The following is a 25,912-nucleotide window of genomic DNA, read 5'->3' as shown; positions in this document are numbered from 1 at the left end:
AGTGCTGTAGGTCAAATATACCTCGGTGAAACTGGGGGGAAAAAGCAGTCATGCCACACAGGTCAGTATTCCCTGTAGACTGTGCCCACAGGAGGAGCTCAGGCACCACTGTAGGTTTCTTACCCAGTGGAAGAGACTCCCCAGTCTGCTCCCAGATAGCCTGGCAGACTCAGGAGGAGGCATGCAGCACCATGTTCCTTTCCCCATTTGAGAGAATCAGTAGTTACACACTCTTCTAGAAAGAAGCCTGTGGGGTGGGTGAAGAACAACTTCCCGTGAGTTACAGCTTGAAAATAAAGATATTTAATATGTACTCCATTTATTTTCAGGCTGCAAAGATCTGCAACAACATGCTGTTAGCCATTAGTATGATTGGGACTGCTGAAGCTATGAATCTTGGAATCAGGTTTGTCGAATATATATTTTCATGTACTAACAATTTTTATGAGCTTTTCTATTTGATTTTTTGATGTTGAAAAAAAAAAAAGGGTCCGTGAGAGATGAACGAGTTGATCTGGGAACATTTTGAAAGTACTTCATTATTGAACTTTAATAGACTTTGCTTATTTGACGACCACTGGGCCCTGGAGAGCATGAATATTCTTTGCCATAGCCATAAAATGTGTTGTGCTGTATATTCGAAGTTACATTATCCTTTTTATACGGGAGCTCCATTTCTTCTGTTGTATTGAAATGCAAGAAGCACTTTTACTGTAAAATTTAAACATACTTTGGCAGTGTAGGACAAATTTTTGTAAAACGCCGTTTGAATGTATGGCGAATTCAAGTGTTCTGCTACCACATGACTGGTTTTATGTATCTGTTCACTACAAGGGCTCTTGGTTGTTTAGTCTTGGGATAAACTGGATGGCATTCATAAAGCTGCAACTCATGTACATAACTCTTTCATTTTAACTGGCTTGTGGTTTTGTTACTTTACATTAAGGATATGTCTTTCCATTAAAATAAAATGCATCCATACTCTGCTGAAAGTGATGCAGGAGTTTTGTTTCTCCTATGATAAGGATCATCTTTTAGAATGCTTAAGGTTAATGTCTTAAGTTTAGCCTTTAATCTTTTGGGTTAGGAATGTTACATATGATTAATCACCTAATTAATTGTTTGAATGTTCGGTATTTCGTGAATATAATAAATATACATTTCTTACTTTAGAAAATGCTCAATTAGCAAGATGCTTTATTCAGGTGTTTTCTTCACATTTCCCCAAACTGCTTACCAGGGATATCACAAATCAGAGTAGTGTTTCATCTCACAGCTTTTGATAAAAGCAATAAAAGAGCCAAAGTGCTTGAGATATTTTTTAAAACACAGTAATGGATTCACATTTCCTCTTAATTACCATATCAAGATGCTGTTGTTTATTGAATTGCCCTTGTCTCAGATGTTAAACTATCTTGACCTATTAAGTTGTCATGTTGTAATTGAGATAAAAGAGGAATTTGCTTTGCATCAGTGCTAATTGGTTTATCAATATCCTGTACCATTTACATTTTAAAATTGAATGTCTGTAAGATGCTAAGGCATATCTGTACAAAGCCTTAATAAAACTGGTAGTATACAGGGAGCTGTTCAGAGTGGTATGTCTGTACTGTAGCCAGTTTTAGGCTATGGGTCACTTAATCATAAATGAAAAACTTGTTACTAGTGACTCGTTTTCATGTCCATCCTCTAGACGAATTTCACGGAAGAGGAAGATGTAAATTTCTGGAGCCAAAATGGCATACAAAATTAATTGGTGTTGACAATAGGATGGGAGCATTAGTGTGCATATGCATCTTTAGAATTTTATCTTCATTCTTCTGGATATAAATGAATAATAATAAAAACAGAAAAGCAAAAGCCTAGATAATCTAGGCTATGTTCTACTGAAATTTCCCTCTTCATCTTTGCTAGTTTGTTTTATATTCTGCTTCTTACTCTGAGCGTCACTGGTTTGAGATATTCCTTAGGCCTAGCGATGTATCCTCTGGCCTTCCTCAGCTAATTTTCCTAGCAAACCTCCTACCAGATGATCATTTGCTATTCTAAAATGAACTTTTTGTGTGGTTAGTGCTGATAGAAGTCTAACTCCAAACACCAGCTAATAAAGAATAGTATGAAAGTCACTTGAATCAAGTGAATGGAATAAAATATATACAATGAAATACGTACATTGACTACTACAGAGAGTTTGTGATCAAACAGAAGATGAAAAGTGATAGAATTCCAAATAGAAATGTTAAGAGGAAAAGCAATAACTTCCCTTATGATTGGTCTTGATCCACTATGATAAAAATAATGTTTAGAAAGATGAAACTTTAAATGTTTAATTTTTCTGAAACTCTACATACGTATATTGCTATCACATATATAATATTTGCATATATCATATATGAAAAATGAACCCAGAGTAGGAACTCCCTAATTTTACTTAACTTGTAATCATTTATAACTTTCTGGTGCTTCAGATTATACTAATGAATTGCTTATTTTCATAACATTAGGATTTTATTAGTTTATCTCGACAAAGATTCTCAGTGGCTTGAAAGTCCTAAAAATGATTGCCTCTGCTATTGTCTTTTCTCCATGGTTTACAGACATGGTTTAAAGTGACAGGATTGTTCTCTAATAGAGTATAGAGAGCGACCACGATTTATTGAGCTTTGCAAGGTGAAAGAGAAAATTGGCATCAGCAAGCATAAATTCCCAAGTAGTAAATTCCCACAAAGTAGTACAGCATCAAAGTGGCTCAGCCACATTTATATTCTGTTCACTCTGAAGTGAATTTTTTTTAAAGCATTAATGTCAACATTTACAAATAGAGTCACCTGTTCCTATGAAGTGATCATTTCTGATTAATTTCATTCTCATAAGTCAGTGTTTTTTCTAGAACAGTGTTTCCCGTTTTTTTAAAAAATAGAAGAATAAAATCATACAGTTTAGAACTCTTATTGACCCTATGCTCTTTTACAGTAAAGATGGATATAAGGGAAATTTTAAATGCTACAAAAAAAAAGTAAAGCATAAAGAATATGGGTATACAACATATTTTTGAAATTCTTTTTTTATTAGACCTTTGTACCTTCTAATTGGGTTCTAATTAGGACTCAGAACATAGTTTTATTGGCACCGAAGGTGTCCTGCTTCCATTAGAGATGTTTTGCTCCCGTGTGTCACAAAGGAATGGTGCTGATAGTGGAAGCTTTGTTGTTTAGTTTTCATAAAATTTTGCTCCACTGGGAATTGTCTTGTCTTTTTCTTCAGTACTGGTGGTTATAACAGGTCATTTGCATCACCAGTCAGCACCTAGGCCCCTAGCAACGACCATCTTGTCTTCTTCCACCTTAAAAGAAACTCCGGACAGTTGAACTTTTCTGGCAGGCTGTTCAAGATGAGAACTTTCCCACAAGTGTCATTTTAGTTTCTTGGCTACTGCCCTTAGACGGTGGTGCGTTTTCATTTAGGTGATGACTTGAGTCCCCTTAGCTGTAAACCTAATACATATGCAATAGATGTAAACTTAATACATATGGAATAGATGATGTAAACCCTAATACATATGCGATAGATAACAAGTGGCAGAAGGTTTATAATAAGAATTTGACCACATTTCTTTTTTTTTTTTTTTAAGTTTATTTATTTATTTCGAGAGAAAGAGAGCACACACATGTGTGTCAGGGAGAAGGACAGAGAGGAAAGAGAGAATTCCACACAGGCTCCGTGCTGTCAGTCCAGAGCCCAGTGCGGGGTTCGAACCCACAAACCACGAGATCGTGACCTGAGCCAAAATCGAGAGCCGGATGCTTACCCAGGCGCCCTGACCAAATTTCTTACTAGATTGGTAAAGCACTGTCATATTGGCTTCTTGACTGTTAAGTTGCCCACCCACGTGATCCAGTGAGACTCAGCGTGGTGGGAGTTTGGTGTCGTAGCTCTGCCATAGACAAGTTTTTCTCGTCTATAACATGACAAAAATAATAGTATCTGTCCACAGAGTTTTTTGTGAAAACGAAATGAGTTAATCTGTGTAAATCTTTTAAAACAGTTCCCAGCACATTGTACAGGCTCAGCGTGGTAGTTATTGATGGTGGCGGTGGTTAGTACTTGAATTGAATTGTAACGTTAAAAGTGGTTTCTTTATAACACTTCTCACCAGCTGGCGTGTGTATGTATGTGTTTGTTTATTGCCTGTCTCCCCAACTAGAATGCAAGCTCCCTGAAGGGGATTGGCTTTGTCTGCTCATTGCTGTGTCTTAAGAACATACCTAGCACATAGTAGGCACTCAGTGAAGACTTGTCAAATGGATAAAGGGGCGAGAAGGGGGAGGGAGGCAGTTCTCCTGCCTCAGGTAAAAGTTAACGTGTGTGTGTGTGTGTGTGTGTGTGTGTGTGTGTGTGTGTGTCTGTCTGTCTGTCTGTCTTAAGTGGCTCATTCCTGGATGGCAGGCACAGCCTTTTCTTAGATTTTTACTATGTCTCCTTGGCTCCAGGCACAGCACCTGCGCGTGGCAAATCTGTTAAACATTGATGAATAAGTGGACGGTCTGTTAAAACTGACATAGTCTTAGGGCACCTGGGTGGCTCAGTCAGTTAAGCATCCAGCTCTTGATCCCGGCTCACAAACAGGTTCATGAGTTCAAGCCCCGCATTGGGCTCTGCGCTGGCAGTGTGGGGCCTGCTTGGGATTCTTTTTCTCCCTCTTTCTGCTCCTCCCCTGCTCGTGTGCGCACTCTCTCAAAAATAAATAAACTTAAAAAAAACTGACGTAGTCTTAGGTATTTCATTTTCACATCCTGTGATACAAACATCTCAGTTTAGTGACATAATCTGCTTTGTTCTTACGTACAAAAGACAGTATAGATACTTCTATAGAATATAAAGTGAAAAAACTTTTTTGGCCCTTAACAGCCTTGGTTACAGTGAAGGCAAACATTTGGATTCTGTTTAATTTTTTTCACGGTGTATGCATCATTTTTACTTCTCTCAAAAGTTCATTTAAAATTCTTGTGTTTTAAAGGTGAGTAGATTTGACACAGTGACGTTTATTTGAGTTGCATTATATATGCGGTCAGAGCAATGAATTCATTCTCTGTTTATATCAGAGAACATTCCAGCAATTGTAAAGCCACATGCATGCACGCGCACACTCTCGAACCACATCCAGTGGCAAGTTATTATGGGGACTGACAGACTGTCATCCTTTTGATGGCTTGAGCTGTATATCTCCTGAACAGCAATGGGGCTCTTATGCAGAAAGTATCATATGTTCCCAGCCAATTTACAGGGAAACAGCAATAACATTTTATCATGGTTGAGAGCCCAGTAGCTGCTTCCTATTAAACTTGCCCTTTCAGATACCTGTCTTGGATTAATTTGTTGATTTCAAATGGAAACTCAGTCTTCTCCAGTGAAGCATGACGTTCTAGGATAGACTCTCTGAATGACAATTACTGTGTATTCTAGCTGGTTTCAGACCATTACAAGCCTTAGGCACAGTGGAAGACAGAGGACTTCAGTAACTGATTTTAATATTATGTCTAATTTTAACTGTCAGTTATATATGTGCCAGTGAAAGAATCCTCAGAAAGATGAAATGCAAAACACTTCTAACTTGCTCTTTTTAATGATACACTTTGCCGTAGGGTGGGGAGTCGGGAGAGGAAAAGTGGTGAGGGAGTAGCCATCTCCTAAAGGGGAGTCAGCACAGCGGGGAAGCATCAGATTTGAAAAGTGAGCACGTAACAACTGCCACCTCGCTTTTTTGCGTGCCCCTCAGGATGCTTCTAAATAGTAATATGTTCACCAAACAGGGTTCCATAAATCAGTGCCAGTATTTTTCCTTGAACACTCAAGAAAAATGAAATGTAGGGTTTTACAAAGGATAATAAGCTTTGCCCGCCATTTTGGTGAGTACTGTACATAGAGCATGAACCGCTTTAGCAGTAAAGGCTGTTGTGAGGTTCTCTTGAGTATAACCAGGTAGGTTATAAAGAGAACAGTAACTCTGCTGCTTTAAATGTGATGAACCATTGTAAAAGAAAAATCTAAATTCAGAAGCCCTTGAATTATATTTCAAATGGAAGGGAAGAGCGTTATTTTGGGGTCCTAAAAATATTCCCTACTCATGGAGCACATTAGACATAGACGTTCTTGAACCTTTGTGCTTAGGGAATATATTTGCAGTTATAGCAGATTAATTGTTAATGTGTGATTTTTACTTTTCATCGTATGCACATTGGCTTTCTCTTTCCCAAGTCATCTGCTCTAACAGCATACTGATAGCCTCTTTTTATTTAAAAGTGGAAAGAAAGCATCAGTAACAAACTACACCTGTAACAAGCTTGGAATTTTGTAAAGGAATGAATGAAACTGTTGGATTTCTTTCGGGCAGTCTACCATTGAACGGAATGTATGACAGCCGATTAGAGTGAATCTTCTCTGTCTGTTATAATCCTTAAGAAAACTCCCCATTGTAACATGGTCCACCACTTGATTTCACACATGTGGCATGCCATATATATTCCTCGCACCACACCTACTTCTTGAAAACCTGATTACGTAACAGTTGTATTATGTGCGATGTCCAGACATACACTGGCTGTCAGCCTTAGCCCCCTACTCCAGTACTGGAAAAATGTGTACTGGGTCATGATACTCACATTGGGAAATAAACAGACACAGAGGAAACAAGAGCTTAAGCAAGGCAAAATGCACAATTTGTTTCACACTGATACGTGTCTCTTTTCAGTTGTTTTTTTTTTTTTTTTTTTTTTTCCTTTTCTGGAAGAGATTGGTTCTAAGGAAAAGCAGAAAGCTTTTATGGCAATTATTTTATAATGTCTCTTTGTATGAAAGAAACCAGTCAGTTGCTGGGTAGAAAGTTTTATTTGAAACTTGATTCAGTGAAGCTTAGCCAAGCTGTGCTTCCCAAACTGCATTCAGATTCTCAGAATCAAAATAATATAGCATTTTGATTCTATTTTTTTTCTGGGTCCACACTGCACAGCCGTTGATGCCCTCAGCTCAGTGATAGAACAAATGATGTTTCCGCTTGGGCAAGCTTTGTTTTATCAGGATCAGTAACCTTATCAGCAGTTGACCCAGAACTATAATGCATGTCTCTGAATAGATAGCATATGTCACAGCTCTGTGCAGACTTGCTTCATAAGCAAGATCGTCTAATGAAGATTTAATAAATAAGGAAAAGTTTGCAGCAAGAAATGTCTTCTTTTATAATGATAACTTCTCTTAAGCTCCTTTTACTGCTCGTGGCTCATCTCTTGTATTCATTCTCATAAAAGCTAAAAGAATAAACATACATATAAATGCATCCACACGGACTTCCATGATGCATGGTTTATCTGTCAATATTTCTTTCTGAAATATACCATTTGTGAGTAAAGAATGTAGAATTTAGATTATCATATTGGTTTAAGGTTCTTATGTGACACATAAATGCAACGATATCCAAAAGACTAGAAAACCCATGTGTGTGATAAACCAACAACTACACAATTACGTGTTATTTCTTAAAAGTAGGATATAGCACAGGGGATTTTCTCCCAGTGCAGAATGTCCTGGCTCAGAAGTGTTTCATCACGAACTTTTAATACCCTATAATTTAAGACTGGGTTCTTTGCCCTCATCAATCTGCTTTGATTTTTGAAGACATACAATAAATGGAGAAGGAAGATAGAGCATCCTCATACGTAAATAAGTCACGCATGACTTGTACATTTTGACATTTAACACTGCTTTTCTTTGACCTTTGACAGGTTAGGGCTTGACCCAAAACTATTGGCTAAAATCCTAAACATGAGCTCAGGACGGTGTTGGTCAAGTGACACTTACAATCCTGTACCCGGGGTGATGGATGGAGTGCCGTCGGCTAATAACTATCAGGGTGGATTTGGAGCAACACTCATGGCCAAGGTAAATGCAGAGACTCCCTCCCCGAGACAGAGGGGAACAGATGTTTAATGGCCTAATCCCCCACTCCCCTTTAACAAAGCATATGTCTACCCTAGACGGCAAGATTACTAAAATTGCGATTCACTTACTCATTGGAAGTGAGTTAAAACTTAGCTTAGATAAAAATCCTTATTTTGTTCGTTTATATTCCTGCCCTTTCAGATGAGAAGAATAGGCTGGGAGTTTTATTTTGTGCTTGGGTTTGTTTGTACTGTGAGATGGGCGAGATTTTGTTCTTCACAGAAATTTTCGTTATTTTACCAAGTCCTTAGAATGGAAGCAGTAAGAATTTTCTGGATAATACATTGACATTGGGTACACCTATCACAGAAGAAGAGAATATCTTTCTCACGATACTAGGTTTCTAAATACGTCTTCCCGCTTTAAGAATATGTATGTACTTATGCGCAAAGTCATCTGAAAAGCAAATTGTTGGCCTCCTCCTATTTGTGATCTCAACTTTAGAAAATACTGTGAAGAGGAACAGACTTTGAGCTATTTCCCATCCCACTCTGCCCCCATAGTTGACTTTTTTCCTGATTACAAAAGTAATAAAAACATACACCTGGACACCATACTCAGTTTACTTTCCTTCATTCCCCATGGCGTTCTGTCCATTCTACTTCTTGACTGTGCCTTGAATTCATGCATTTCCCTTCTCTGCCACCACCAGTACATTGGCTGAGCCTCCCTTGGATCATACTAAATCAGTCCTTAACTGGTGTCCTATCCTTTCATAATCCCCTCCGGTTCATTTTCTACCCCGGGGGAGGGAGCGGGCTTCTGGACACGTAGAAACCGGAGTGTGCCATTTCCCCTACTAAGTCTCTTTCACCGTTTCCTGTTACTTGTAGTTTAAAGCCTATCTCTGCAAGTTGTCTCACGAAGCCCTCCATGATTTGGCCTTTGCTCGTCCCACCAGCTCGTTTCAGCCTTCCCAGCTCATCTTTTGCTTCCACCATAGTGAACTCATTTCTGCCCGTTGTTGTCTCTTTTTTTTTTTTTTTTTTTTAAATTTTTATTTATTTATTTTTGAGACAGAGAGAGACAGAGCATGAGCAGGGGAGGGGCAGAGAGAGGGAGAGACACAGAATCTGAAGAGGGCTCCAGGCTCTGAGTTATCAGCACAGAGCCCGACGCGGGGCTCGAACTCACGGAGCGTGAGATCATGACCTGAGCTGAAGTCAGACGCTCAACCGACTGAGCCACCCAGGCGCCCCTCGTTGTCTCTTACTTGCAAACCTCCACGCACGCTATTCCCTCTGGCCTGCATCGTTTGTCCTTGCCCCCCCCTCCATCCCAGCTTCGGGCACAGTACCTGGCATATTGCCAGCACACGTTAAATATTTATTGGATAAAGCAGTGTTTGAAACTACATTTCTTATTTTGCAGTTTGATTTCTCCTCCTGTTTCGTTTAAGAAAATATTTATTTTTATGCGAATCCATATCCTGTATTTAGGTTTGCATATAATTTAGGATTTTGTAATTGTGCTGTGTGGCTGTTGCTAGAAACAGGAAGTAGCTCCTTAAGTGTACTGTTTTCATCGAAGCCGCAGGTGATTTATTAGGGCACACGGAAACATGAAAGAATCGCATTTATGCTCAGTTTCCATTCTGTGTCTGTGTGAAGTGGGTTGTGAGCTGTTAGCTTATTCGGTTCCACTAATACGGCTAATGGCTCAAACAGAGGAAGTGGCTAACAAGTAGAGTGTAATAAGAAGTAGGAGGCTTCTTATCAAAAGGATCAGATGAATTTGTCTTTTTGTAGTGCTGGCTTTGTCTGGGGACTCCGCCCTAGCTGTCCTTCACTCTGTGGTACACGTGTGCTTTAGCCATTTTCTGCAGTGGCCCTGCCCACTGTCAGAGTCCTTCCTTTGACATGATTTTCTTGGGACGCCTGGATGGCTCAGTCGGTTGAGCATCCAACTTCAGCTCAGGACATGATCTCACGGTTGGTGAGTTCAAGCCCCATGTCAGGCTCTGCACTGACAGTGGGATTGGGATTCTCTCTCTCACCTCTCTCTCCACCCCTCCCCCGCTCATGCTTTTTCTCTCTCTCTCACTCTCTCTCAAAATTAAATAAGTGAACTTCAAAAATAGATCAGATGATTTTCTTGATCATGAATGACAGTGTTTTCAACTAACAGTGTGAGACAGTGCAGGAGTCAAACATATGGGTGTTACCGGTGTCCTTCCCTCAATGAAATGCAGTTGTGATCTCCCTTACAAAGAGGAAGACTTCTTAATTTTGCTTGGAATGAGAGTACTTAGAAAGGAACTTAAACAAATCTTTCATCACCTCAGATTGCTGTTAACAAAAACACACCATAGCTAATTAGGTTTGTGTAGAGAAACTGATGGAGATTAAAGAACTCCCCATCGATGCTGCGTTGATTAAAGCAGTCTTAGCATTGTGATTCTGCTTGGACAGATCAAGGCTTAGCTGCTAAGAGAGGTTTTGTTCAATTGCCATTAAATTTTATTGTGCTAGGGGATGTCATTGAAGTAGAGGCTTGTGCATTTATTTCTAGGTCTTAACATCATAAAATTCTAATATGTTGTGTGTATATAATCAGAACATAGTCAATATGAAAACTAGATCATTCTTCTGAACTCTCCAACCTAGATGTCTACTTGTGATGGCCGCTACAGAACAGCATATGGAAAATCACGATGATTCTTGGTACTCCCTCAGTATACCCATTTCCTCATAAAACATAACAGCTTGGTCCTCCGTTAACTCGTTGAACCTTATTGCCATTGTTGTGTTATTTTTTCCTGAATTACCCACTTAGCTCATGGATTCATAAATATTTTATTTGATGAATGATGTGGAAAATCTATTTATTTTAAATTATACATTATCAGCTTCAAGGGATGCCTTCTTTTTCTAACATTTCAAGATACAGAAGCCTCTCAGGTTTTCAGAGACTAAGCACCGTTCATTTTTTAGAATGTCCATCCTTTAAGGTAGTGGCCACTAAAGCAATTTCACTTTCTGATTTTTGGTTTGGACAGATTTTATTTGGGTGTGTACTTGCCCCTTTGAAAAACTCTAGACCTTTCTTCTCGATAGTACTGTGTTCTCTTTAGTATGTTATGTTAACTCTGAGTTCTTCTGTTCTAGTTTGTGTTCCAGTTAACTAGGTTAAAAGTTAAATGCAGTCTATGTAGATTTTCTCTCTGTCATTTGAAAATAAATGTATCTTGCAGATTTGCTGCAAAATGATGTCAACCAGAGAGGTTTGTCTGGGTATAAACAATAGTGTAGCTGTATGTTTGTTAACTGTGCAGGACACAATTCAGCTTGCTTTTTATTTTTAGGAAACTATAGAAGAATTTAAGGTTAAGCAGATTTTTCAGATCTATTGTCTACATGTGAAAATTATACAAATAAGCACAAAATAATGTTTGCAGTTATACCATCATACATATTTAAGAGGCTGGAGATTTAAAAGTTTTCTGAAGCTCTCAGGATGAAGCATTAGCTCGCCAAGATGTTAAAGGGTTGTCACGAGGGTGGATGTCCCATTGCACTTACAATAAAACCCAAACTCCTTCCTAAACATACTAAAGCTTCTGTGTTTTACGTGTGCCCATGCCCGGCTCATTTCTCTCCCTAGCCCCCTTGCTTACTCTCATTCAACCTCACTGGCCTGCTTGCTGTTTCTCGAATATTCAAGCCGTGTCCCAGCACCTTGCTGTTCCGTCTGCCTGCGTCTCTGTTCCCCCAGCTCTCCAAAGAACCCACTGCTCCCTGACATTCAGATCATAGGTCAAGTGTCTTCACCTCAGAGAAGCCTTCCCTAAACATTTCCTCTATCAGAACTCTCTTCCTTCCACTCCACCCTTGCTGTCCACCACTTCCCAGCCCCTTCCCCTGCTTTATTTTTCTTCATAGTCCTTGTCCCTGTCTGAAATTGTAGTATTTGTTGTCTGTCTTCCCCGAGCGTCACAAGAACAGTGCCTTGGTTTCATCATGCCTGTGTCACTAGCGCTTGGGACAGTGCTAAATACTTGTTGAATAAAGAGATTGCATGGATATTCGGTGATTCCATGATGGGGGGCTTGTCTTAGGCTTACAGGCTTCTGCAGATTTGAGAAAGCATTTCCCTGTGTGATCTCATTTATCTAGTAACCCTTGTCCGCAGTCTAAACAGGTCTAGGTGGAAGAGTGGGGAGGAGACTCAGAAATTAAGGTTTCTGTCCAGAGCAGTTTTGCCCAATGTGAAAGTACTTACAAAAATATTTATAACCCGCCACAGTGTTTGTAAGTATCTTATTTTTTTCAGACTTCGTTCCTCCTGCTTTGAAAGCAAAGCATTAGGAGCCACATATGCAAAGTGAGCCCTCGCTACCAGTCTCAATGTGTTCCTTCCTGCCCCTGTTTGATTTAGGATCTGGGGCTGGCACAAGACTCCGCCACCAACACAAAGAGCCCGATCCTTCTGGGCAGCCTAGCCCATCAGATCTACAGGATGATGTGTGCAAAGGGTTACTCAAAGAAAGACTTCTCGTCCGTCTTCCAGTTTCTCCGAGAAGAGGAGACCTTCTGAGTTTGCCCTTTGGCCGTGGACACTGTTGGAAACCGACCTCCGTCTTGGAGCCTCCTTATAGCTCACTCCACAAGTAAATGGGCTTAATCAAAGGTCACCTGTCTGCTTTTGACTGTCTAGGTCCCAGTAAACCTTAGGATTTTTCACCCATTTTTAACTGCTTATTTTTTTATCTATTTAGCAAACCTGTGTTCTCTCCATTTTTTTTTTTTTCCCTGTAAGCCACTGATGGTCTCTGCTAACTAGCTGATTGACCTTTTTCAAAAGTTTGACTCCTGAGCATCTTCAACTAAATCGTTGCATACTTCAATCAGGATAGTATTTATCCCACTTTACAAATAAAACCAAATATTGTCAACAGGATGAAACCTATCTTAAAGAAATTGGTGTGGGGAAAGGAGTTAGAAAAAGGGGAAGCATAGTGAATTATTACCTGTGTCCCTCGGGAAGTTTGTCCTGTTAACCAAGTGGTGGTATTCTTGCGTTGCTGAGGTTACTGATTTATTTTCCAGGGAGTCGGTAAAGCTAACTGAACTCCCTGCTGCATGTTTATAAGTTGGACTCTGTTACATTATCTTACTGTGTATCCTTCTTGTTACAACTCCCAATACTCAGCAAACTTGTTTTTTATATTTTTGCTTCCTTTTACATTCTTACTACATATTTTTTGACTTTAAAAGAATGACATCTTTAGAACTGTTTCAGAGCCAATGATGATATTTGCTTTAGATAATTATTACATTATTCTAAATATAACCATATTATTTTGAAATCAAATAAATTTCTATGCTGATAATACTTTCTTGGAGTTTTCGTGTCTCCACAGCCATTTGGCGAGCAATTAAATGATCTGACAAACTGGTATTCCAGACTGATGGGGGAACGGGTGGGAAGAAAAGGAAGGGAGGGGAGGTCAAAAGGAACCGAGTCTGAATTGGCCAGTGGCAAGCCAGCTTCCTGCTGTTCATCTGAATCCTTAACGGACATTCATTTGAAAGTTTTCGGTTGTGGGTTCCATCGGAATCCAGCCTGCGCAAAATGGAATATGCCGCAGTATAGACTTTCCCCACCACAGCCCCTAGAAGTCTTCTTGGTGATAGACCTAGGTGCCAAATCTGGCAGAACTACAACTACTTCCCTCAGTTTCCTGGTGATAAAACATCCCAGGCACTGTTAGAAGTGCTGGGGCTACGGTGACGAACAGAATAGACAAAGTCTTGCCCTTGTAGACTATAGATTCTGGTGTCTTGTGTGTGTGTGTGTGTGTGTGTGTGTGTGTGTGTGTGTGGGGATGTGACAGACAAAAAAATACATGTTTACTGCATATGTCAGATAATAATAAGGAAAAAAAGCAGGACAAGGGGGATGGATGGAAGGTGCCCAGGGTATTTTGTTATGGTGGTCAGGTTGGCATTTGAGCAGAGAGAAGGAAGTGAGGGAACACTCCACGCAGATACCTGAGAAAAGAACATTCCAGGAACAGGGAGCAGAAAGTACAAATGCTAGATATGAGGAAAAACAAGGAGGCTGTAAGTGAAGTCCCAAGATGAGGGGGGCCAGATCTTGTAGGGCCATGTTAGGACATTGGCTCTTATTCTAAGTGGGATTGGTTGTGTATCAGTTAGCCAGAGTGGAAGCTAACTGATGATACGTTGCCACCTCAACATTCAGCGGCTCAAAATAACAAATGTTTATTATTTTCCAAGATTCTCCAGGTCAGTTATATTATTCTTCTCCCCTGGGCTGGCTCCTCTGGAGCTGGAGGGTCTAGTTTGGCCTCACTCAGCTGGGACAGCTGGCACGGTTGGGGCTTCTCTCCACAGGGTCCAGGAGGCTAATCTGAGCTTCTTCACGTGGCGGTGGAAGGGCTCTCAGCGGCAACGCAGGACAAGACCAATGAGCAGACACTTGGCTGGGTTCTGCTTGCTTCGTGGCTGTACTGCCCCCTTGGCCGAAGCAAGTCACATAGCCCAGCCCAGAGCCCGTGTAGGAGGGGATGACATAAGAGGGTGGACACCAAGGCATTACGGTGGCCATTTTGCAAATATCCTGTCACGGACAGCCCATTAGGGATTTTGTTAAGAGGGTCGATGTGGTCTGACCTAGCCTTAAAAGGGATCACTGTGGCTGCTGTGTGGAGAATAGAATGTAGGGCGAGGCTGGAAGCAAGGAGACCAGTTAGGAGGGGATGGTAATAATCCAGATGAGAAGCAATGAGGGCTGGGACCAGGATGTTAATGAAGAATTTCTGTCTCCTCGGGCAAGAAATGGTCAGATTGGAACATAAAGACAGATGCACTAACTAATGGATTGGGTAAAAGAGAAAGGGAGGAGTCAGGGAAGAATCCAAGGTTGGTGGGGAAAGTGGAGGGCAGGCGTTACCATTTACTCTGGGGGAGATGTGGGAAGTTTAGGAGAAAAAAACTCCTAGGTGGCCTGGAAGCCACCCAGGGGGAGGAAAGGCAAAGGTCCAAGACCACACCCTGTGTTACTCTCACTTTCAGTGGTTGGGAAAAAGAGCCAGCAAATGAGATGAGGGGTAACAGTAAGGTGAGAAGACGGTGGGAGCCAAATGCAGATTGTGTGGGAAGGAAGAATGATTATTTGTATCAAAAGCTACTGAGAAGCTGAGTAGCAAATGTAAGAGCTGAGAATTAGTGATTTGCCTTGGCAAAATAAGTGCCTCTGACGGGTGTTCTGGGGCACGTTGGAAATAACATTGGACACGAGGGAATGGGAAGCGTTGACTAGAGACAGCTCTCAAGACGTTTTGCTGTTAGGAGGAAAAAACATGGGATAGATACTGGCAGGGATGTGGGGTCAAGGGAAATTTTATTGATGTGTCGTTAAGATTGGAGATACGATGGGATCATGCTGATGAAGTGGAATGGTCCAGTAAAGGAGAAGGAGGGGTGCATGGAAGAAAGGATGCTTGCCAAGGGCTATCGTTTATGTATGTATGTTTATTTTTGAGAGAGAGTGTGAGTGAGTGGGGGAGGGGCAGAGAGAGAGGAAGACGCAGAATCCGAAGCAGGCTCCAGGCTCCGGGCTGTCAGCACAGAGCCCGACGCGGGGCTCGAACTCCCCAACCGCGAGACCATGACTTGAGCCGAAGTCAGACACTCAACCGACTGAGGCACCCAGGCGCCCCTTTGTAGTTTTCAGCATAAAATAACATTAGTGCTGGAAAGGATCTTACCCACCTCTCAGCACGTTGTAGTCCCCCTCCTCTGACCATAAGTTTTCTCACCTATAAAGTTGTCATAAACAGGGGCCCCTGGGTGGCTGAGTTAAGCAACCGACCCTTGATTTTGACTCAGGTCATGATCTCATGGTTCATCAGTTGGAGCCCCGGGTTGGGCTCTATGCCGACAGCGCAGAGTTTGTTTGGGATTCTCATTCTCTCTCCCTGCCTCTCTCTTTCGCAAAGAAATGTAAAAATAAATCACATTGGCATAAACAACGTAGCTGAATAGTAAATGCTTACTCGGAAACTTGAAAGCAAAAAATCTGAGGGACAATCTCAAGTGTTGGCGAGCACGTGGAGACGTTAAAACCCTCATATGCGACTGCCGGGACCATACAGTGGTGGAAAAGAGTGTGGCAGTTCCTCGAGAAAGTAAACACAGAGTTTCCGCAGGACCCAGCGGTTCCACTCGATCCTTGAGGATAGATACATACACACTCGAGAGGAACGAAGTTAATGCGTCCGCACGGAAACTTGTACACGAATATTCGTAGCGGCATTATTCTTAAGAGCCAAAAAGTAGGAACGGTCCAAATGTCCCCTGACTGATGACTGCGCAAACAGAGTGGCACATCCATGCCGTGGAAGAGTGGCCATAAAAAGGCATGGAGTACTGACCCAGGCCACAACTTGGGTGAACCTCGAAAGCATCATAACAGGTGAAAGAAGCAAGATCCGGGGGCCACAGGCCGTGTGATTCTGCGGGGAATGGCAGACCAGGCAGATCCCCAGACCCAAAGTAGATGAGTGGTTTCCAGGGACTAACAGGGGAGGGGGAAATAGGGAGTGACTGCTGTTCTGCGTGGAGTTGCTTTCTTAGGGTGATGAAAACGTTCTGGAATTAGATAGCCATGGTTGCATGACTTTGTGAATGTGTTAAAAACCACTGAATTGTACGCTTCTAAATGGTGAGGTTTATGGTGTGTGAATTGCATCTCTAGGCAAAAGAAAAACTAAGGAGAAAAAGTCACGAGTTACAGCCTCTCTTCCCAAGTGGTTCTCGACTGGGGCAAGGTTGCTCTGAGGGGACGTATGGCAATGTCTAGGCGTATGTGTGGTTGTCATGTGGGGGCTGCGGGGTGCTCCTGGCATTGAGCGGGCGGGCGTATGTCGGGGACACTGCTAAACAGTCCACAGTGCACGGGACAGCCCCCGCAACATACGCCCCAAATGTCCATAATGCAGGGTTTGAGAAACTCTGCTCAGGTGTGTGTTCCACAGGCACCTCAAACTTGGTGTATCGGGACCTACGCTCCCCCATTCTCCCACCCAGCAGACCTGCTTCTCCTCCGGGTCCCTGTCCCATCCAGGTTCCCAGGAACCATCCCTGACTCCGCTGTCCCCTCCACCCGCTCTCCACGGTGAGGTCTATCTATACCTCTGGCGCCTACGTCGGGCCCTCATTGGTTCTTGTCTAGGATACTTGAGTATCTTTGGAATTGTTCCTTTTTTTGTTTGTTTAACAGCTTTCCTGAGGTATAATTTATATACAATGGAACTTGCTCGTTTTAAATGTACAGTTCGATGACTTTCAGTAAGCTTACAGAGTTGGACAGTCATTGCCACAATCCAGTTGTAGAACATTTCTATCACCGCCCCGCCCACTCTTCTTGTGCCCATTTACTGTCATTGACTGTTCTCACCCCGCACCCTCCAGCCAAAGGCAACCACTAATCTTTCTGTCTCAATAGATTCCAGCTGTTCCTGGGCTCCTATTTTACTTCACCAGCATTATTGCCCTTGGCTTTCTTTATGGCATCCCGGGTGTCAAAGGTTGTGAACCACTCGCCATTTTTCAAGCATGACACGTTTCTCACACCCCAGTACCTTTGCACATGCCACTGCCTTCACCAGAAATGCCCTTCTCCACCCCTAATTGTGTCATATCTTCTGAAAGATATCTTCCATATCTTCCTCATCCTCTTCAGGCTGAGTCACTTCCCCTCTGTTTGCATAGCTATTTGATGATATCGCTTGTATCATAGGACTTGCCCTGTTACACTGTCTTTGCCGGTTTGCCTGTCTGTCTTCCATACCAGTCCATGGGCTCTTTGAGGGCCCAGAATGTGTCATATTCAGCTTTGAGTCCCCGTGTTGAGTTCAACGCCTTGCATCGAGTAAAAGCAGAGTAAATGTGTGGCTGTGTGAATGACTGAGTCGTGGAAGCTATGGCATTGCATTCGTGAACTAACTGCGTAGACATTTTTCTTAAAGATTCTTCCTCAGCAGGAGCACCTGGGTGGCTCGGTTGGTTAAGCATCTGATTCTTTTTTTTTTTTTTTAATTTTTTTTAATGTTTATTCATTTTTGAGACAGAGAGAGAGCATGAACGGGGGAGGGGCAGAGAGAGAGGGAGACACAGAATTGGAAGCAGGCTCCAGCCTCTGAGCCATCAGCCCAGAGCCCGATGCGGGGCTCGAACTCACGGACCGCAAGATCGTGACCTGAGCTGAAGTCGGACCCTTAACCGACTGAGCCACCCAGGCGCCCCAGCATCTGATTCTTGATTTCAGCTCAGGTCAAGATCTCATAGTTTGTGAGATGGAGCCCTGAATCAGGCTCTGCGCTGACAGCATGGAGCCTGCTTGGGATTCTCTCTCCCTCTCTCTCTCTCTGTGCCTCCTCCGCCTCTCTAAATAAATAAACTTAAAAAAAAATTTTTTTTTATAAGATTCTTCCTCCGCATGTCAGGTTTGTTTTACTTTGTGTTATCAGTGATGCAGTTTGTTACACATGGTTGCCCAAGATGTCTTTGCAGAATGTGAAACTTTGAAAAAGTTTTCTTAGTCCAAAGATTAGCTTACACTAGGGCGCTTGGGGTGGCTCAGTCAGTTAAGTGTCCGACTTCGGCTCAGGTCATGATCTCACGGTTTGTGAGTTCGAGTCCCGCGTCGGGCTCTGTACTGACAGCTCGGAGCCCGGAGCCTGCTTCGGATTCTGTGTCTCCCTCTCTCTCTCTCTGTTCCTCCTCTGCTTATGCTTTGTCTCTGTGTCTCTCTCTCTCTCTCTCTCTCTCAAAAACAAATAAATATTAAAAAGAAAAGAAAAGATTAGCTTACACCGTTTGAAGAAACTTCTGAGGAAAAATACGCACGTTTGGTAGCAATATTTTGTCTTTTGGTTTATATACCTTTTTTTTTTTTTTGAGAGAGGGCACAAGTAAGTGAGGGTCAGGGGAGGTGAAGAGAGAGAGAATCCCATGAGGGGCAGAGAGAGAGAAGTGGGGCTCACCTGAAGCGGAGCTTGAGCTTACCCGATGCAGGACTTGAACTCAGGAACCGTGAGATCGTGACCTGAGCTGAAGTCAGATGCTTCACCAAGACTGAGCCACCCAGGGGCCCATCTTTGTCTATGTGCTTTAAACCCCGACTTGCTTGCACATAAAGCATGCACACCTTCCCCTTCAGGAAGCACAGCAGTTTCAAACGTCACCTTCAATAACATGCTACCTGGACCCTGAGGCGTGCAGTGAATTTCATAACCACACGGGTTTGGCTTATTCAAGGGATTCCGCAAACCGTTAGACGTTTGGGAGAATCTTTTGCTATCCTGTTGACCCGATGTCATGACGACGAAGCGTATGCCCAGCCACGGCTGAGTCCAGCTTTAAGTGAACTCCAAGTGGGCCGGGCCTGCTCCTCGGCCACTTTTCTCATTGCACGAATTTTGATCTTGACTTTTCTTGCAGGCAGTCAGGGATGCGTGCGATCTGTCCACGTCTTGGGGGAGGGGGAGCGGGCGGCGAGGGGGAGAGGCACGCCTGAGCAGGGCACGGGGCAGCGTCATCCATGCACATTAGTTATACCCAGGCTGCTGTCAGAAGCCTGCTGCTGCTCGGGAAAACAGCCCGCGTTCCTGCGGGCCTCAGCCTCAGCCTCAGTTAACCGCACCCTCGAGCATTCTTAAACGGCCGGCCGGTGGGGAGTTGTCTGCCCGAGTGGGGTTCTTAGCCGTCCTTCAGTTCAGTTGAAGAGGAAGCTTAAGGACATCGTAGGGATTTGTAATGTTCCTTGCAAGGTGTCAGGCCCATAAACCAGCGTGTCCGTTGCACCCAACGCGTGCGTGGCATCGTCTCTCGTCGGTGGCCAAGGGATGGAAGATGTCACCTTTTGCTATTTAATGGTGGTCACCATGTAATGATTCAGGAACACCTAAAAGGGATGTAGGCTTCTTCGTTCAGGCTGGAATCAGCCTCTTTGAGAACATTAAAAGGAAAATACGATAAAGCAGACGCATTTTGCAACCAGCCGGCAGGGAGTGCTTCCGGGTGTCTTGGTTACCGGATCTGTCCTGGTTAGGAGACAGGAGACCCGCCCTAGGTCAACACTAACCTGCGCAATATTGTGGGTGGCTTCCTTTGTTTGAAAACGAGAGCAGCGCGCAGATCTCCAAAGTTTGTTTTAGGTCTAAAATTCTGATGCCTCTTAGTTAAGGGTTTAAGAAAATGGGAGGCATGTGCTTCTGACAGTTTTTGGATTCTCTCTGTTTAGGTATTATTTATGGGTCATATAGCCATCTCATCTATTAGGGTTTTTTTTTTTTTTTTTTATAGCCGGAATAGATTCAGAGATCAATACATTTTTATTAATGATAGTCCGTCATGCCTGGTAAAGAGACAGCAAGAGAGCTCATCTAGAATGAGCCACTTGAATAAACCTGACACACAAGCTTAGCTACGAGCTGCATTTTGGCAGGCCTCTCTGTGAAATAATGACATTGGCAGAGGGAAAGACGATGGAAACCTTCCTCACAGCCAGACTCATAAAATCAAAGGGCAGGTTTGGGGTGTATTTCCCAACCCTGGCTGTATATGCAAATCCCATGACTTTTTGAGTGTAGCATTTTATCTTCCAAAGGACAAAATTTGGCATTTGCCATAGTCATTAAAAATGATAAATGCCTAAAATGCTTCAGAGTTGGGATTGTTGCAGGTTAGAACAAATATTGCGTCAGTGTCTTCAGAGTCGAAAACTTCTCACTGATGTTGTCAAGCCAGAAAATTAAAAAAAAAAAAAAAAAAAACCCTTCGTGATTTTCCTTTCAGATCATATGAAATTGGGCATAATTGTTACCAGTACTGCTGATAAAAATGAATGGTCTGGGCCTTTTGGAAGTGAATTATTCTTCCTGCCACCATTAAGAGATAGCCTTGTGCCCGGAAAGAGTTAATCCACTTCCAGATGGAGCTTTTCAGCCCCTCTAAGCAGAGTTCAGATGATATCAAGTTCACTCTTCTTTTCCATTTGTTTTGGGCCTGTTGAACTTCGTTTTCATTCCATTTATGGATCAAAGTTGAAATATCTTATGGTAATTTTAGACTATGTGAGGCCCTTCCCGGAAATGTCACCTTAGAGTTCCAATCTCAGAGACCCTAAAGAGCAAATGTAGCTTTAATCCGTGTCTCTCTCCTCCTCTCAGTGACCTTAACCCTGACCCCAGGTCTGCTCTCTGTAAGTGCCAAACATGATTCATTCTCCTTGCTTGATTTAGTTTTGTCCCTTTAATGAGCCAAGATGGCCAGGGAGGCCTGATAGCTTATTTGTGCTAATGTAAGTATGCTCTTTCTAGTTAACTCCTAACTCATTTATTTGGCTCTTACTTTTGCCTAGAACTGACCCTTTGTCCCAGAGGTCCCAGGTCCGTGTTTTTAGACAAAGGAGATTCGAGCGGTGAACGTTAACAAACGCCATCAGGGGACAAGACACTGTCCTTGAGGGAAAGAGAAAGCACACTTAGAGAACAAGAGAGACTCTATATTCTGTGCCTCAACTGCCATATCACAGACACAGTCTACCTGTTCCCTGAGCACATATTTTATGAGCTACTGCTTACCGCTCCTCGCCTCCGGAGTTCTAAGACTCAGGATGTCTGCAAGTTGCAAATTTTTGTGCTTGTGTCTTTGCGGTCTGCATGTCTTATTTCTGCAGCCCCTCTAACACCATTTCTGATGACTGTTTGTGCAGAAATGCATTTCTGACTTCGCGTTTGATACATCATATCCTCTGATTTTTTTTTTTCCCCCCAATGTTGCAGTGGTAGAACCGGGCCATCAAGGACACGCAGAAGGTGATAAGCAGGAAGAGACTTTTAAAAAGAGATTTACGATAGGGTTAGTTTCCCTGTCGTCCAGCTTACCACTTTCAGCCCAACTCATTTTGGGTCGGTAGGGATCTGACCATGGGGTTCTGACAAATGTGTTTTTATCATTGTGAATTTATGCTTGCCTCGGTGTCCAAAAAAAAAAAAAAAAAAAACTATTAAAAAGTGATATGACTTTGAGCAGTGGCTCGATCCTGATTATGGCCCTTCCTGGCCATCCCATTTAATTTCTGGCTGGCCCAACTAGGGACATTAAAAGCTGCCCCTTCCGAGGTTGGGTGTACCCTGCATTGCCCTGCACTCAAAGCAATTCAGTCTGGCTCCTTCTATAGGTCGTTGACACCCTCAAGCTTGTATACACCTGTGTCACCACAAATCTTAACAGATGCAATTTTCTCAGCTGAATAGGAGAGTGGGAGTGAAGGACGGGGCTCTCATCTCTGTTCAGACCAGGAGGGGCAGGCACCTCTGTCCTCCCTCACACGGCCCCCCCCCCCCCCCCCGGAGGCTGCAGGGCTCTGAGAGGGGGATTCAGTTAGGGGTTCCAGTCACATGCTGGAACTTTTGTTTTTGAAAACAACCTGCTTATTCTTTTCTGAAAACACCTCATCGTGCTTCTCCTGGAACAGTTGTCCACTGTACAGCTTTACATAGTCACTCTCTTCAGAAGAAATAAAACTTCAGGGGCGCCTGGGTGGCTCAGTTGGTTAAGCGCCCGACTTCAGCTCAGGTCATGATCTCACAGTCCGTGAGTTCGAGCCCCGCGTCGGGCTCTGTGCTGACAGCTCAGAGCCTGGAGCCTGCTTCTGATTCTGAGTCTCCCTCTCTCTCTGCCCCTCCCTTGCTCATGCTCTGTCTCTCTCTGTCTCAAAAATAAATAAAAACATTAAAAAAATTAAAAAAAAAAGAAAACTTCAAAGACAATTCTTCTCAAGGCAGTCAAAGAATTACCTAATCTCCGGCTCTTCAGAGTTGGGGCATCTTTTCTTGTGTTAGCCAGACGGCTTCCTCTTCTTAAAAAGAAAAAAATCATAAATGAATTCTGCATGGTCAGGTATTGTCATCTTTGCAGAGAATTTTCTTTGCCTAATGTCCTATCTGATGGGCCATTCTAGTATTATATGCTACATAATCTCCACAAATGTATACTGTGGACCATAAAACTGCCATACTGTTTTCAGGAACTAGTAATTCACAAAGTAAACCTGAGACAGTGCTGTTAATAAACACAAATTGCAAACAAGAAGGTAGTAAGTGGAAATAATGCACTCATTTAGGAGTAATAAAGCCTTTGATCTTACTTTGAAGGAAAGAGTCTATGTTTAAACTGCCCATTCAGGGACAGCCAGGTGCCCATAAAGAGAAATGCTTGGCTTTGATAGAAAATCACTGAGGCCTGTCTAGCAGGTCTGGTTTGTAAACAGATTAGTTAAGGGCTCATCAGGACTGATTTGCATAGGATTCAGCAAACCCCAGTCACTTTTTCAGCCTTAATGAGCAATGCCTTTTCCCAGTTGGAAATGACACCGTGCTTTTTTTGGTTTTGGAGGGTTTTTTTTTCCTAGCTAGAAATCTTAGGTAATTATTTTGTGGGAAAGAGAAAGAATATTCATATAAAGTGAATCCTTGCTGTCCTCAGCTAATGGGGAAATGATGACCAAAGACTAGTTTTGTTTGCCCTACGTGGTGAAAGATAGAATGAAGGAAATGGGTTATGAGTTTCAAATTCGTTTCTTCCCTTTCTCTGTTATTGGAGAGATAAAGGAGGATTAATCCGAATTATAATAGAAGGCGGAACACGCAACTGCGGATTCAGACCACAAATATTTATACATCTATAGATGTTTCCGGAGGGACCTCCTTGGAGCCAGGCCTGCCTTGGGGGCTCGGCTCGAGGCAGGCAGAAGGCCCCGCCTTCCAGAGCAGGGAGCCTACCTTCCAGAGCTACCATTGTGGAGAAACGAGAGCTGTTGAGGAAAGGAAATGGGCCAGGAGAAGCACATGTTCTGAAATTTTCACCAGTTAGCAGCCATGTCTTTTTTTTTTTTTTTTTTTAATTTTCTTTAATGTTTATTTATTTTTGAGAGAGAGAGAGCGCTCGACAGAGCGTGAGCAGGGGAGGGGCAGAGACAGAGGGAGATGCAGAATCCGAAGCAGGCTCCAGGCTGTCAGCACAGAGCCCGACGCAGGGCTCGAACTCACGAAGTGTGAGATCATGACCTGAGCTGAAGTCAGATGCCCAACTGACTGAGCCACCCAGGCTCCCCGAGCAGCCATGTCTTTGAAAGATGGCAAGGTCAGTATTTCCTGGGAGAAAAAAAAAAACAAAACCCTCTGATCAATAGAATTCCACTCTTTTTTTTGATTTTCAGAACAATCGGTGATCGATAATGTCAGTGATCAGGAATATCTCCTTTTTTTTTGTAAAACTTGGCGTGAAGAAAATATCAAAACCTTTGCTTACTCTGATGACTCAATAGATAACGAGAGGAACAGCTCAGGAGAGACAAAGGGTAACTTTGAAAAGAAGGAGTTTCTAAATAAAAGGAGGTGATGCAGGAGGTTTTCAACTCTGCCCTTCCAAAAGCGCAGGGTGGACAGTGGTCTATTTCTTTGGCTTGCTACCGCATGGTTGTGCTTGCAAGAGATGTTCTTAAGCACCGTAAACATCAGTGACACTAAGTTGCTCAGTTGGGAACTTGGGTTTGAATAACAACCTTCAGCCTTTGTGTCCTGCCTCGTCAAGGCCAAGGACCTCAGCCTTCTGCTCCTTCCTAGACGTGAGATCCAATCAGCAGACTCCTATAAATGTCACCTTGGATACATTCCATTCAGAAAAACAACGGTCCAGCTCTGTCTGGTAAGTGTTAGAGGAAAGGCTGGGGATGATTTCATACCGACTTGGGCAGGACTCCAGGTCCTGTCCAGGTAATTCAGATGAATTGGGGGCGTAAAGGGAGGCCATGCCCTTTGCTTCTCCAGATGGATTTGATTAGGCTGAGGAGGAAGAGGTGGCCATGTTGGGTTGCCTGCTTGTGAAGACTGCTTGGGAGAGAGTTCTAGTAAAATCCGTTTGTGACCAAGTAAGACACCTGTACTCCTTAGGAAACCTGAGTCACGTGAAGCCTGTATCTCTCAAGGGAACATGGGGGAGGCCTTAGAGGGCCTTGCAAGTCCCCTTCCTAACACCCCCATTCCACTCTTTCTTAGTGGGGTGATCTCCCTGCGGCTTGTCCTTTTCCACATCTCTCATAGCTTCCATGTGAGAACATACCTGAGGACCTCTTCCAGGCAGGCACGCTTGCCTGGAGGAGCCCCCTCGATGGGCATTGACAAGAAGGCTGCGATCTGGGGCGCCTGGGTGGCGCAGTCGGTTAAGCGTCCGACTTCAGCCGGGTCACGATCTCGCGGTCCGTGAGTTCGAGCCCCGCGTCAGGCTCTGGGCTGATGGCTCGGAGCCTGGAGCCTGTTTCCGATTCTGTGTCTCCCTCTCTCTCTCTGCCCCTCCCCCGTTCATGCTCTGTCTCTCTCTGTCCCAAAAATAAATAAAAAACGTTGAAAAAAAAAAAAACTTAAAAAAAAGAAGCTGCGATCTGGGTCCTCTTGGCACAAGGCAGCACTTGCTTCATTAACACACAAGAGTGGCAACCCGGGCCGTTTCGCTTACTCTCCCTCTTTCTTCCGACGTCTCCCTCGAGTTCACTTCTTCCCAACTCGGGTTGGCATGAGACAGATCGGCAAGACCACTGGCTGAGCAGATGGCCAAATGAGAGCTCCCTGAGTGCCAGGGCCACTGTTTTGTGACTCATCAATTCATGGCACCTGGTGTGGTGCCTCGCACGTAATATGGACTCACTATGCGTTTGTTGGGGAAATGGATGAATAAATGAACGAATGAACACCAGTTTTCTCTTGCAAGCATCCCCCAGTTTTATTAGTAATATTTGACGCCCCGCCTCCTTTGGCTTACCAGGAACAGAGCCAAAGCCATAGCTCCCAAGGACTCTGCTTCCAGGGGCTCCAGAGCAAGAGGCACTG

General features: G+C 43.2%; 1 protein-coding gene across 1 annotated transcript in view; it reads left to right on the top strand.

Annotated features, from left to right (window-relative positions):
• Positions 1 to 13,326, top strand: part of HIBADH (3-hydroxyisobutyrate dehydrogenase) — a 109,681-nt gene extending 96,355 nt beyond the window's left edge. Inside the window, exons 6-8 of the mRNA XM_019443677.2 lie at positions 330 to 406; positions 7,776 to 7,932; positions 12,370 to 13,326. Of these exons, the coding sequence (XP_019299222.1) occupies positions 330 to 406; positions 7,776 to 7,932; positions 12,370 to 12,528 (393 nt within the window). The 3' untranslated portion in view covers positions 12,529 to 13,326. The remainder of the gene's footprint in view (positions 1 to 329; positions 407 to 7,775; positions 7,933 to 12,369) is intronic.
• Positions 13,327 to 25,912: the final 12,586 nt, after the last annotated feature.

The sequence above is a fragment of the Panthera pardus genome, unplaced genomic scaffold (assembly GCF_024362965.1).
Source record: "Panthera pardus isolate Hobbes unplaced genomic scaffold, ASM2436296v1 HiC_scaffold_8, whole genome shotgun sequence".
Taxonomy (NCBI): domain Eukaryota; kingdom Metazoa; phylum Chordata; class Mammalia; order Carnivora; family Felidae; genus Panthera; species Panthera pardus.
The sequence above is the reverse complement of the archived record's forward strand: the minus strand, read 5'-3'. Positions and strand labels throughout refer to the sequence as shown.